Source organism: Dendrobium catenatum, unplaced genomic scaffold, assembly GCF_001605985.2.
Source record: "Dendrobium catenatum unplaced genomic scaffold, ASM160598v2 fragScaff_scaffold_1557, whole genome shotgun sequence".
Taxonomy (NCBI): Eukaryota; Viridiplantae; Streptophyta; class Magnoliopsida; order Asparagales; family Orchidaceae; genus Dendrobium; species Dendrobium catenatum.
In genome coordinates this window covers 7,966,168-7,979,969 of record NW_021320019.1, presented here as the reverse complement: position 1 = coordinate 7,979,969, position 13,802 = coordinate 7,966,168, and the positions used below count along the sequence as shown (strand labels likewise).

At 36.4% G+C, this 13,802-nt stretch overlaps 1 protein-coding gene across 1 annotated transcript; it reads right to left on the bottom strand.

Annotated features, from left to right (window-relative positions):
• Positions 1-385: 385 nt before the first annotated feature.
• On the bottom strand, positions 386-9,043 carry LOC110113574 (heat shock 70 kDa protein 18-like). The gene is made up of 4 exons (XM_020846214.2): positions 8,373-9,043; positions 8,110-8,325; positions 489-564; positions 386-439 (listed from the first exon to the last, which is right to left on the bottom strand). Exons 1-4 carry the CDS (start codon positions 9,041-9,043, stop codon positions 386-388), a joined length of 1,017 nt encoding a protein of 338 aa, XP_020701873.2.
• Positions 9,044-13,802: the final 4,759 nt, after the last annotated feature.

Sequence of the window (13,802 nt, the reverse complement as noted above, 5' to 3'; positions counted from 1 at the left end):
AAGTGCCAAGTGGGAGTACATTGTACATGAATTTAACTCAAAGTTAAATATGAAGTGGGGATTTGTTTTTGCAAATAATGAGAAGATTGTAGAGGATATGATTTGGCCACAAAGTCATGACTTGAATTCTTTGTAGCTTGATAATGGATTAGCAACATTAATTTATTACCAAGCTATGATCAAGATGGACATGTATAGTTTAATCATAATTAAATGTAGATAAATTTTGTAAATCATATGGAGACAATAGTGAAGGATTATGACGTATGTATCTATCATTCAAACAAGTGCATTATCCTCCTACGAGCTGCTATAGAATCTCATCATGTGTATGACACAATGTTCGCGAATGAATATAAAATATGTGCAGCAAAGGTGACGGATGCTACCACACCCCACGATCAACAATCACCCAATGGCAGCCTGATACATTGTCCTCCTGCAAATGAAGATTGTATAATATATAGCAAAAAAAGAGACCTACAAACAGATGTAGGGAATCCATCATATCCACAAAGTACTATCCTAGAGCGAATACAAAAGAGATTCAACAAGTGCAAGTTCCTACAATCCAAAGCAAGAGATTAGTTAGTGCACTATGATCCACTTGCAGAAAGCGATGAGTACTGCACGATAGTCTACCTGTATGAAGCAGCAAACCACTGATCTAGAAGCTGCTACAATACGCCACCGGATCTGCAACCCTCATACGAGCAGACTGAAGGTGTCCACAAACTACAATACCACGCCACCGGATCTGCAACCTCCGTACAAGCAGACAGAAGACGTCTACAAATACTTTCAAAGTACCCCCGCACATGCATAGTAGTTTGTATACACACAGGTACACTAAAAAGGGTAAAAGCAATCTCAAACCCGCATGGGCCCTGGTGTGCGTGTTATTGGTACACACGTGACGTCTAGGGATGCTGCGCGGGTTATTAAATTTAAACCCGATCCTCCTTAACAGGTAAAAAGGAGTCGATTGGGTTTAATTATAAAATGTTTCCAAACACATGTATGGGCCCCGGCGAATATGTTATTTATACACATGTGATGTTTAGGGATGCTGTGCGGGTCAATAAGTGAATTCTAGTTCGAACCTTATCCTCCTATACGGATCAATAGGAGTCGACAGGGATCGAACCTTCAAACAAATACAAAGTTGTGGCAACCAGTGTATTGTTTTAATACATTCATATTAGGCCTTCAAGGTCTATAGCAATACGAATTCACTAATAAGAGCATAAAACATATGAAATCCGATCATCTATCGATAATATAAATTTGATAGAGTCGACAAGATTCAATCAAATAGAAATGACAAATGCCACTCAAATGCCCATCAAAATCTATAACTCCTATAACTCCACAAAAATACCAAAATCCAAAAATTCCAAAGATCATCCATAATCCTAAAATTCAAATATTTAAAATTGAAATAAACTATCACTTGCTTAAAGTAAAATCCATCCATCCTCCACAACAGTTTGTCGAGGTGGACAAATTAAAATTTACTTCAGCTCACAAAAGAGCTAAATGTCTAGTCGAAAATATCACTGTGATCTATTATCAAGCAATCTTCTGCCAATAAGGGCTTAGTACGTGTCCTCTAACCAACAGTTTTTCTGTCAAATGGCACAACAGGATAAATAGTTATGTCCCGGGGCCCTTTGAACAAACTGGTTTTGCCACCAAATGGCACCACAAAATACCGATTATGGCCAGAGCCAATACGCTCCTTAGTGGCATCAAATCCCTTGAGATATGAATCAATAGGATATGATCAAGAGGGCACAAAGCCCTCTGTTAGCTAAGGTGGATTTAAATTTATCCCATTAGGCAAATATCCACTATTGGTCTACAAGGTACCCTTGAATGAAGCAACACATGGCTGTCAACAAGGATCCTTCTGTCAGGTTGGGTCGACTACCTCCTCTGACTAAGTAGACTAGGGACCACGATGACCCAGGACGACAAAACCATGGGATCTTGATCGAGTTCATCATCCATTCCCCCACCATCCGCTTTAAGTGCAAGATGGTGCAATTTCTAATTTTAAATATTAAATCTCAAATCCAAAACCAATACTGCTACTATATGCCAGATAACACGTATATCTTTACATATCTGATTGACGACTAGCCTTAATCAAAAATTCTCTCTCATGATCGGGAGGGGTAATTAATTATAGGGGCTTGCGCCTATAGGAAACCAGAACTCAGATCATAAAGTCCTCATAAAATAAGGGAGAAATCTTTGGGTAATGTCTTATCTACAAACCCATCTGCCTTCTAAAATTTACCTCGAAACTTATCAGTTAAAATCCCCTCACCGAAGAAAAAGAAAAGCGGGCGGAGGCCGGGGCCGAATTTTTGGAGCTCACCAACAAGAGTGGTGTAGCTATTTGACTATATGGGGTAAAACCATCGACACATAATCCTAATCTTAAGTTGCAGGATTCAGCAACAAATATAGTATGCGCTCGATCAAAATATTTCCACACTTCAGCATCTGATGGATGAGAAAGAACATCACTTTTTGCTGAACTCATTGATGCATAAAGTCGCTGAAGTCTTGGAATGATTAGTAAATAAAATAAACGGGAATATGGAACATCTTTCTTTTGATGACGTTGTTTTCTCGAGTTTGACTTAAATCGAGGAACATTGCTGGTGCGATAATAAACTTCTGTTGCATCATTCTTATAGTATAACATACATTCATTGATACAACCATCACTTTTTGTAGCAGTGAGACCCAACTTGGATATTAATTTCTTCATTTGGTATAAGTCTGAGGGGATTAAATTATCCGTTAGATTAATTTTCTTGAGAAGACCAATAAAGTTATTGAAACAATCATGGGGAATATTATACTCAATTTTAATACTTAGCATCATCACTACAATGGATAATTTTGAATGGGTACTGCAACCGTCCAAAATTAGTTTTTGAGCTGCATGTAGTAACTCAAAGAATTTTTGAGTTTTTGTATTTAGTGGCTCTTCCATACTAGCCCTTAAATTAGGATCTGCTACATCAAAAATAAGTTCTTTATAGGGTCTACTCATTTGATCTTCATCAAATATTTCATATACTGTGGATGAACGGACATGAGCATCTTTATGTGGCTCGTACTCGCCATGTGATGTCTAAATCCAGTAGTTTGAAAGAAATCCCCTACGATATTAATTAAGCTTCACATCATCGGGCTTGAGGAATACTTAATTTTTATGCTTCGAACATGGACATCTAAATATTTTATCAAACTGAAAGGAAGGCAGTTGAGATGCAACTTAAATGAAAGTTTCGACTCCCTGTATAAATTCATTTCTCAATCCTTTTCAACCTGTAAATAATTTGTTATACATCCAATATCTCTCTTCTTGAATATTCATTTGGATGTTGAAGCAAACGTCCCCCTAGATAGTTATGAAAATATTTATTAGAACACATATGTAAACCTTAACAAGTGTACGTGCTATACTTTCAAACAAGTATACTTTACTTGAATTGGAATGCATTGTCTACCTCTACCTTTATTAATATAAGTCAAATCTAATACCTCAACTTTCCTTACCGGGTCATCAGAAGGCCTCCGTTTAATGTGACAAAACCATGTAAAGAAACTCTTTCTAATCTTATCTTTCATTGGAGCTACTCTAACCTTATCACGTATATGCTCACTTCGTATCATATCTCTAATTTTTTCAATTGAGAAAACTATTATAAAAGTACAACTTGAATTCTACTTCCACCATCCAACTTGAATTCTATAGATAATATCCCCATCTATTTCACCATAAATAAATCAAAGATATTAAAAACTTGTACTTTTAGTAATGATTTCATCACCCAAAGTTACAGTCCCTCAACTTGGTCTATTATTACTAAAATTATGCTCTATATATTAAGTTTTAGATCTACTTATGCAAAAAACTTTAAACAATAAGGTTGACCTACATAATTCAAGTTTACCTTTAACTCTCTCTCTACTATTTTCAATAAGAGGAATACCCTCAACAAAAAGCATACACCACGGTACATTCTCTTGCAAATGTTTAGTGAGAATATCCATGACTAAGGAAAAAAAGCATACAGCAAACTACATTCTCTTGTAAATGTCTAGTGAGAACATCCATAACTAAAGTAAAAAGCATACACCAAGTAAGGTACATTCTCTTGCAAATATCTAGTGAGAACATCCATAAAAAAGCAAAAAAGAATACACCAAGGTACATTTTCTTGCAAATGTCTTGTTAGAACATCCATAACTAAAGCAAAAATCATACACCAAGATTCATTTTCTTGCAAATGTCTAGTGAGAACACCAATAGAAAAGCCAAATTAAAAGCATAAACCAAGATACATTATATTACAAATTTCTAGTGAGAACTTCCAAAACCAAGCAAAAGCATACACCAAGGTTCATTCTCTTGCAAATGCCTAGTGAGAACATCCATAAAAAAAAAAAGAAAACATTGAGATACACCAAGTTTCATTCTCTAGCATAATATGCAAATGTCTCTCTAGTGAGAACAAAAAACATCCATGATAAAATACATAAAAAAAATAAAAACCTCACCTCGCAGGCGGCGTCGCACACGGGATCGGAACCCGGTGTGATCGTCGACGGCCTTGTAGTGGGATTTCGAGCTCGACCGGTGTGATCGTCGGTGGCCGGAGATAGATCATCGGCGGCCTGGGGCAGCTCGGTCGCGCAAGAGGAGGGCAGAGGAAACGGGCGAGCACGGCCGAAGAGAGAGATGAGGAGAAGACGAAATGAAATGGGAGGCTCGGCTGGCTCATTTTAGGGCTTTTACCGATGGTTTGTCGGCAACTTCTACCGCAGGTAAGTAAATCGCTTAACACCGGCAGTTTTGGCCGCCGGTACAGTGCCAGTAACTTTTAAAGCCGACTTTTACCCGGCGGTTTTGTGACCGCCGCTATTACCGGTGGCATAAAGCTTCCATAATGGCCGGTTAGGCCGCCGGTATTCACTGGCGGCCAAATCCGCCGGATAAATCGCCGTTAGTACTGGTGGCTAGACAGCCGCCGGTAATCACTGAATTTTCTGTAGTGATATACCCACTTGTCCTCCCCCTCACTCACCATCAGCTTTCCTGAGAAGAAAATGAGAGAGGAAGTAAAAGGAGGAGAGAGAGAAGGAGAAATATAATTTTAATAGCTATATCACTTTGCCGCTTTTAAAAAATTGTTCCAATCGTGGTAGGTGATTTATTCCCTACTTCTATTTTCAAATATTTTGAGTTTGAATATTTGATTCTCCCCATAACTGATTTTATTACATGTTCTCTAATTTTAAAGACATTTACCATATAACTTTTTGTATGTAATAGTATCAAGCATTATTGACATTTTAACTAGTTAAAAGTTTTTGTATTTTATATGATTTGGATTGAATAATTTATTAAGTATTTTTATTTAACCATATTTTTAATATAGACATTGAGAGTTTAAATTAGTGTATAATTGTGTAATAGATGGTCGCTATTATTGGTATATTAATTTGATAATAATATGTTTATAAAAGATAAGTAAAAGCTGGTTTCACTGACTTTGGCTATAGTATGTTGATGACCTGTACAACACCGCCAATCGACTTCTCTTTAAATAATATAGGTTGGTGTTACCCTTTATTATTCACTATTCAATATTTTGGAGTTATAAGAAGTTATTACTAATTCGACAGGCAAAGGAGTGGTGGCCCTTTTTATTGAGCCAATGGTTACTAACAATTAACATACTCATCGAAAAAACACTATTATTATATGACAATAAGATTCATTATTATTGTATGACATTACTATTACTATATTGATTCCTATCACCATACGAACTTACTATTACAACCATTGTTTATTGTTATTGCTAGTATACCACTTAACCATTGTTTATTGTTATTGTTATCACCGATAAGATTGATACAGATTCAATACTATGGCTATTATTATTTATCCATCAAAACTATTAATTATCATTTATTATGAGATGTTAGCTATATATTGGATGTATTATCATTTTAATACTGATATAGCATGTGGTTGGTAAATGACTTCAATAGTTGTATCAATTTGACAAGCTGGTTCAAAGATTTTTTTGGCTTCCCTCACTGTATAATTTTATTAGCTTTCGTACCATACTGTTTACAGTTTATAAACTTTACTGTTATTGCACATCAATTTTTCTGTCTCTTCACTGATTCATGGTCATTGAATGTCACTATTGTGAATTGACTGATAACACGCATATTATTTTTTATTGTGCATGCTTTAAATTTCATTATATGATTTAGTAAAATGTCGGGCTATTGAGCTCATTATATATGCTTTGACTAATTTCAACTCAAGGTAAAGGATCAAGAGGGAGAGATTAGCATATATGGTTTAACTAATTATAATATTTTAAATTTCCACAAAAGGGAGCAAACACAATCTTCTCCATATCTTGAGAGATTAGCATAGCTTTATCCATTAGATTCTTTTCACAGAATAATCTAATGATTTTCAAATAAATAAGGACACCAGCTCATGGACTTTTCATGCTTTTACAAAAATAAGAGAAGATTGCCTATCTTGATCGCGGCAATAATCTTTCGAGAGGGAGAAATCAAGAGTTGGTGGAGAAATACACCTAGGGAAGGAAGAAATTAGATTGAACAATGGTGCGACATCCCTACACGTTCGATCAAAGGAAGAAACCATGAATAGGGTAATGATACATGCATTTGATTGGGAGGAAGAGAAAAAAATGTGGGGATGGTGTCATGACAAATCTAGGTGTTCACTCTAGCTCTCAGAAGCAAGAAACCACAATATTAGAGTCAAGCAAAGGTAGGTACCTGGCTAGCTCATAAACCCTTGATTGGTTGAATGGAGGGAGGATGAATAAGCGTTGATTATTTAATGTTGAATTATTGATGTCTTAATATATTATTGTATCATAATAATTTTTTTAAAGATATTTAATTAAAAATATCTTAATAATAATGTAGTTAAAAATACAATTTTTGTAGAGATAAGTGTAAACATATCAACTGGACCTAGCCCCAAGATTTTTTCATTTCTTGGGGTTCTACGTTAAAGAAATTAAAAATCGATGACTTGGCCCTAAAATCTTTTTTGCATTTTATGAAATAAACATTGTTTTTAGATATTTGTTTCTTTTTATATTTATATTTTCCAAATTATGCTTCTTATCCTTAATTTGCCTTAAACTATGCTCCTTATTAAAAAAATTTCCCATGTCCACATCACCCTTTTATCTTCTCTGCACAATCTTTTTCAATGCACTTGCAAAAATGGTGTGCAGATCCCTTTTCCAGTACCATAGCCGTTTCTCCTCGTGCTCTTAGTTGGTTTAGGGTTATATGGGATAGTTGCAAATTTTTATAAAGATGATTGTAAAATTGCTGTGAAGAGATTAATTTTTTAAAAGTTGTAGAAAATATATTTCTATCATAAAAACTTTATTGAAAGCAATTAAAAAGTAATAACCAAACAAAAATAATGATTGTGATATGATGAGTAAAGCAACAAAAAAGTTCTCAAATGAAATCTAATCCCCTTTATTTCTCCAACCTACTGTTCAATTAATCATGGGATGCATCAGCATAGTAAAGACTTGTTTGGCAAATCCAATAAAAACTAAATAAATTCTGGTTAATATTCCTTTTGAGATCGACTAGCGATAAATTATAGATTTAAAAAAAACATCTCATATTTTAATCATTTTGTCATGAATCCTTCCATAACTCTGCAAGATTTAGGGTATAAAAAATAGTTACATAGGCAAAAGGGCTATCATCTTTCCTTAAAATTAGTGCAAATTTAGATTACTCCATCATTCACAAGAACTTCAAAAAATAATGAAGAATATTTTTATTTAAATTGTGCTATATTGTAGACGACTACAGCATTCAGAAGAACTTCAAAGAATAACGACGAAGAATTCCATAATAAAATTGGGTAATATTGTAGACTATGCAGCATCACAAGAAATTCAAAGAATAATGGAGAAGAAACATCAAAGTGTGAAAATCCCCGATTGTATGATCCTAAGGCCAAACATAGGGATATTATTGTACTTAGCGGAGACATTTCGTAAGCATTGCGTGGCCCTCAACTCCACAAGATTTGCAGGGTCGATGTCACATCTGAAAGGCTGCCTTTCAAAGAACTGTCGAAGAGCTTGTTGGACCTCTGGTATGTTAGTGCATGCTCCGGCGAGCACAATCTCATCCACGGCTTCTCGCTTGACTCCGGCTTCCATCAAGCACCTCATGATTCCGATGTGAAGATGCCTGAGATTCAGCAACACCAACCTTTCTCGAGTAATCCGTATTGGCACCTTCCTGCCTTGTTGCCCAAACTCAAGCTCCACACCAGCCACGCCCGAACAGATGGAGTCCTTGGCGCGTTCGCAGGACTGTCCGATGCAACGGAGGAGGTAGCGTCACCGCTGATGTCGATTCCAAGCTTGCGCTGTATCTCTGAAACCATGTAGTTGAAGAGTGGGCAGCCCAAGTCGGAAACGGCAGCCTTCACTTTTAGATTCTCATCTTCGGTGAGCAGAGAGACTTCGAAGATGTGAACATCGAGGTCGAATACGAGGACGGTTCTGTGGCCTGGGGTGTGAGATTTGTAATAGGAGGCGGCAAGAACCGGAGCTTCGATGAAAAAGAGAATGCGAATTCCGGCGGCGGTGGCGCCGGCGGAGAGTTGTGATTGATAGCGGGAGGTATTGCTGCTGGCGGGGATGATGGCGACGAAGTTTTGGGCTCGGTGGCCGAGGCGTTCCATGGCGGCTTTCCTATCTTGGAAATGTAAGGTGAGGATATCTATGAGGGAAAGGAAAGTTGGCGGGTGATTGGGTCGTGTGTACGGAAAACGGATAATGCCGTCCGGGAAAAGATGTTGCCGTAAAGTGTAGATGCGGCGGACCAGCCAGACGTTGCCGGAGAAGGAGTGTAGGTGGACGAGGCAATTGCCGGAACAGGGGATTTGAGCGGGAGGTTCCATGGAGGGTTTCTTCTTCTTCGCTTCTTGGATGCTAGGCTTCTTGGCTCAGGAGAAGAGGAATTGCTGGTTTTTCAATCGGTGTTGTTTTAGCGGGGAATGCAACTTGGTTTGATTTACGAGCTTTTGAACCCTCATTATATAGAAGGGAGATTTATATTAATGCAACTATATATATATATACCTACCCACTAGCCTACGCATTAGTATAAAAAAAATGTATAAGATCTTTAAAGAGACCTCCAACCCCCTACTCCTCAAAAGAGCTACCAAAAAGGTCCAAAAAAATCCTATGAGCAAAATTACAATGCCAAAACAGAAACCAAGATTAGGGCGGCTATTAGTCCACTTCCAAAAATTAAGATGCACTGAATAAACATTTAGTTCAAAATTGCCACCGGAAGGAAGAATCATCAACCCAAATATAAGTTTAGTAAACATTTGCAATAAAGAGCTGCAGCAGAAAACGGCAGAGCGACCATCAATAAGACCTATAGAAAAACCATCCATAATACAAAACACAACGGACTGCCAACATAAATTAGTGGTTTGCAATTAGAATAGCTACAAGGGATAAAAACCAAGAAGCATACCATACAACATAGGCATCATACCAGAGTTGTGAGTATAGAAATTATAGGATAATCTAACTAATTGATACCAAAAAAACAATAACCCACGCAAATACAAGCAAGTCATGGAAAAGTGGGAAACCCGCAGCAAGAGCTGCAGACCACAAGCGACCCCTCCCCAAACTCCCCATACTAAAAAGAAAAAACCATGCATGTCACTAAACAAATAGCCACCGAAATCAAAAACCACCAAAGCAGCAGCAAGAATAACACCAAATTAATGGGATCCGATATAAGGTAAAACAGTAAGATCCAAGACCACGAAACCTTTAACAATTTTAGGGATATGAACCTCATGAAATTCAATGAAATGGAGAATAGTCCAACCAATTTTAGCGAGCATCCGCACACATATTTCCTTACGCAATGTTTTGTAAATCTGGACAAAATTGGTCTTCCTTATATTAGATCGAGCTGATTTTATGTTTTTGAGTTTTTTAGTGTTTGTTTTTGTTATTCTGGGTTTCAAGTTGGTTGGTCTTCGGCTCTTAAGAACATTTCCTTCTGTTCCTTGGAGCTAGATTATTTCGTTCTTCTTATTCTATTATGTCTGTGCTATGATCTGGATTCTTTGGTTTATCTATAGAGTCATTATTTCTACTGTTATGAACTTCTCTTCTGTTTTTGGTGTCATGAGGTTGCTGCTTTGCGGATCTCTGTTTTAAGTGTTTTGGGATCTGGAATTTAGAGTTGTTGATACAGTTCTGGTTTTGTATTTTTGCTTGGGATAGGGATATCTGTAGACTGATTAGAATCCAATGGGGTTTTCGGGTTACCTGAAGTTGGCATTGTGTTGTTAAATATTGTTGCCGTAACATTTGGTATAATTCTGTGGATTTGAGGAAGGATAGTCATCAGATCTTTATTTGTTGTACCTGGGTGAACGAGAATGTTCAGTCCGGCAGCAGTGGCGGCGGCGGAGAGTTGTGATTGATAGCGGGAGGTGTTGCTGCTGGCGGGGATGATGGCGACGAAGTTTTGGGCTCGGTGGCCGAGGCGTTCCATGGCGGCTTTCCTATCTTGGAAATGTAAGGTGAGGATATCTATGAGGGAAAGGAAAGTTGGCGGGTGATTGGGTCGTGTGAACGGGAAACGGATAATGCTGCCGGGGAGAAGATGTTGCCGTAAAATGTTGATGCGGCGGACCAGCCAGACGTTGCCGGAGAAGGAGTGTAGGTGGACGAGGCAATTGCCGGAACAGGGGATTTGAGCGGGAGGTTCCATGGAGGGTTTCTTCTTCTTCGCTTCTTGGATGCTAGGCTTCTTGGCTCAGGAGAAGAGGAAATTGCTGGTTTTTCCAATCGGTGTTGTTTTAGCGGGGAATGCAACTTCGTTTGATTTACGAGCTTTTGAACCCTCATTATATAGAAGGGAGATTTATATTAATGCAACTATATATATATATACCAACCCACTAGCCTACGCATTAGTATAAAAAAAAAGTGTAAGATCTTTAAAGAGACCTCCAACCCCCTACTGCTCAAAAGAGAAATCAAGATTAGGGCGGCTAGTAGTCCACTCCCAAAAATTAAGATGCACTGAATAAACATTTAGCTCATAATTGTCACCAGAAGGAAGAATCATCAACCCAAATATAAGTTCAGTAAACATTTGCAATAAAGAGCTGCAGCAGAAAACAGCAGAGCGACCATCAATAGGACCTATAGAAAAACCATCCAGAATGCAAAACACAACGGACTGCCAACTTAAATCAGTGGTTTGCAATTAGAATAGCTGCAAGGGATAAAAAACAAGAAGCATACCATACAACATAGGCATCATACCAGAGCTGTGAGTATAGAAATTATAGGATAATCTAACTAATTTATACCAAAAAAAATAATAACCCACGCAAATACAAGCAAGTCATGGAAAAGTGGGAAACCCGCAGCAAGAGTAGCAAACCACAAGCGACCCCTCCCCAAACTCCCCATACCAGAAAGAAAAAACCATGCATGTCACTAAACAAATGGCCACTAAAATCAAAAACCACCAAAGCAGCCGCAAGAATAACCCCAAATTAATGGGATATGATATAGGGTAAAATAGTAAGATCCAAGACCACGAAAACTTTAACAACTTTAGGGATATGAACCTCTTGAAATTCAATGAAATGGAGAGTAGTTCAACAAATTTTAGCGATCATCCGCACATATATTGCCTTACACAATATATGAGAAATCTGGAAATTGAGACAAGATAAGCCTTGTTTAATATTTCTGATCAGATATAAATTATCAACATTAAATAAATGGTCGCTATTTATTTAGTGTATAATAAGCATAGCATCAACCTCAATCCAAATATTGTTCAGAACTAACTTAATACACATATTGATACTATATTTAAGGGCATAAAGCTCAGCCATAAAGGCAGCGGAAATAGAAACAAGCGTAGCAAAACCTTAATCACCTTACCAAGATGATCTCTCAAAATACCCCACAACCAGCCACATTCCCATCAAATGACCCATTCGTGTGAGCTTAAACCCACCAAGAGAAGGTTTAAGCCAATGGATAACCCTATCCATTCTGCTCTTGGCAGTATTAATATTCTGAATACCAAACTAAAAAGTAGCAAAAATGCAATCTTTAAAATTTTTAGGTGTAATGAATTTAGCAACATAAAGATACATGATTTCTTCTTTAATATTAAGGATGATACACTTCACATTCATAATGATCCCATCATTTTTGTCATAATTTCTACTTTTCACAATATACCAAATGATAATATTGGGGAGAAGGTTTCTAATATGAATTTTAGACTTAACAAGCAAACTTTTCATAAATTTTATAATGCTGTTGTAACCATTTGAAAAATTCATGTTCAAAATCTCTTCAAAATGAAGACACACTATAATAGCAATAGGCCCATTAATCAAAACATGGTTAAGAGTTTCCACTAACAAAATTGGCATTTAGAAACAACATTAAAACCTCTTTTAATAAGAATCTTGTCAATAGGGATAAAGTTATGAATCACTCTCCAAGTTAGAATAGAATAAGAAATGAGAATCAAGTTATGCCAAATTGTAGGAAACAGAGGCCCGCCTATCATCATAAATTAAGTACCAAACTTCTTTAAATGAAAATTACCATCACGAGCTTTTGTAAAAAGGATATAATCCTCTTTTCTAACCTGCAGAGAAATATTAACAATATTGTTAATAATATTATAAGGAACAACATCCTTCAACGTCTCGAAATTCCACTTAACATTAGAAATAAAGATTTTAATTAACAAAGGGGAAATGGATCTAGTATTTAATAAACTATCAATGGAATAATTGTCAAACCACTGATCTTGCCGAATAAAAACATCACCACTACTAATACCCCACTGAATGAACTTCTCAATCTCCCAATTAATGCTAGAAAACCATTTTCATATGGAGAAATCTCCCTTTTAAGGAACACATAAAAGAGGATGATTATTGACACAATATTTTCTATATGAGAAATTAGCCCATAAACTTTTACTAGATCTAAAGTTGAAACAAAATTTATAGGAAAAAACTATAGTCATATCAAACAAGTTCTTACAGCCAAGCACACCTTCCTCCAAATCACCACAACACTTCTTCCATGAAGCCCGAAGAATAGTAGATTTGCCATTTTTAGCCCCCAAAAATAACTTGTTGATTAACTTTTCAAGTCTATTACAAATGAAAATAGTGAGATTTAAAGTATGTAATAAATAAATAGGCAAAGCAGAAGAACACTTTTAATTAAAAGTAAATCTCTTACCAATTGAAAAGAATTTGAAAGCCAAATGTTAAGTTTTTTTTTTTTTTTTTTATAGCCATGATGATTCCATCAAAAATAGGAGATTTTCTCTTACCCCTGTAGAAAGGTATACCCAAATAAGTGGTCGTCAAAGACATATGAGATATACCAAATTTTTCATGAATTTTATTAATATGTTAAGTTCCAATGGACTTACCAGTATTAAAGCCACTTTTGTTATTGTTAATTTGTAAACCACTAACTTGTTGGAATTGGTAGAAGAACTTAAAGACAATACTCAATATTTTAATAGAATCATTAGTGAAAATAATGAAATCAACATCAAAACTAAGATTAGAGAAAAAAAATCATAGGTACAAAAATTAAGAGAAGGATGTAAAA

What these genes read in the sequence shown, in the direction of transcription:
- LOC110113574 (XM_020846214.2), bottom strand. Translation starts at nt 9,043, where the DNA reads ATGGAACCTCCCGCTCAAATCCCCTGTTCCGGCAATTGCCTCGTCCAC. An exon ending in TTACGAAATGTCTCCGCTAA is followed by an intron (nt 565 to 8,109) that starts GTACAATAATAT and finishes TTTGGATTGTAG; the next exon opens with GAACTTGCACTTGTTGAATC. An exon ending in ATGATGGATTCCCTACATCT is followed by an intron (nt 440 to 488) that starts GTTTGTAGGTCT and finishes CTTCATTTGCAG; the next exon opens with GAGGACAATGTATCAGGCTG.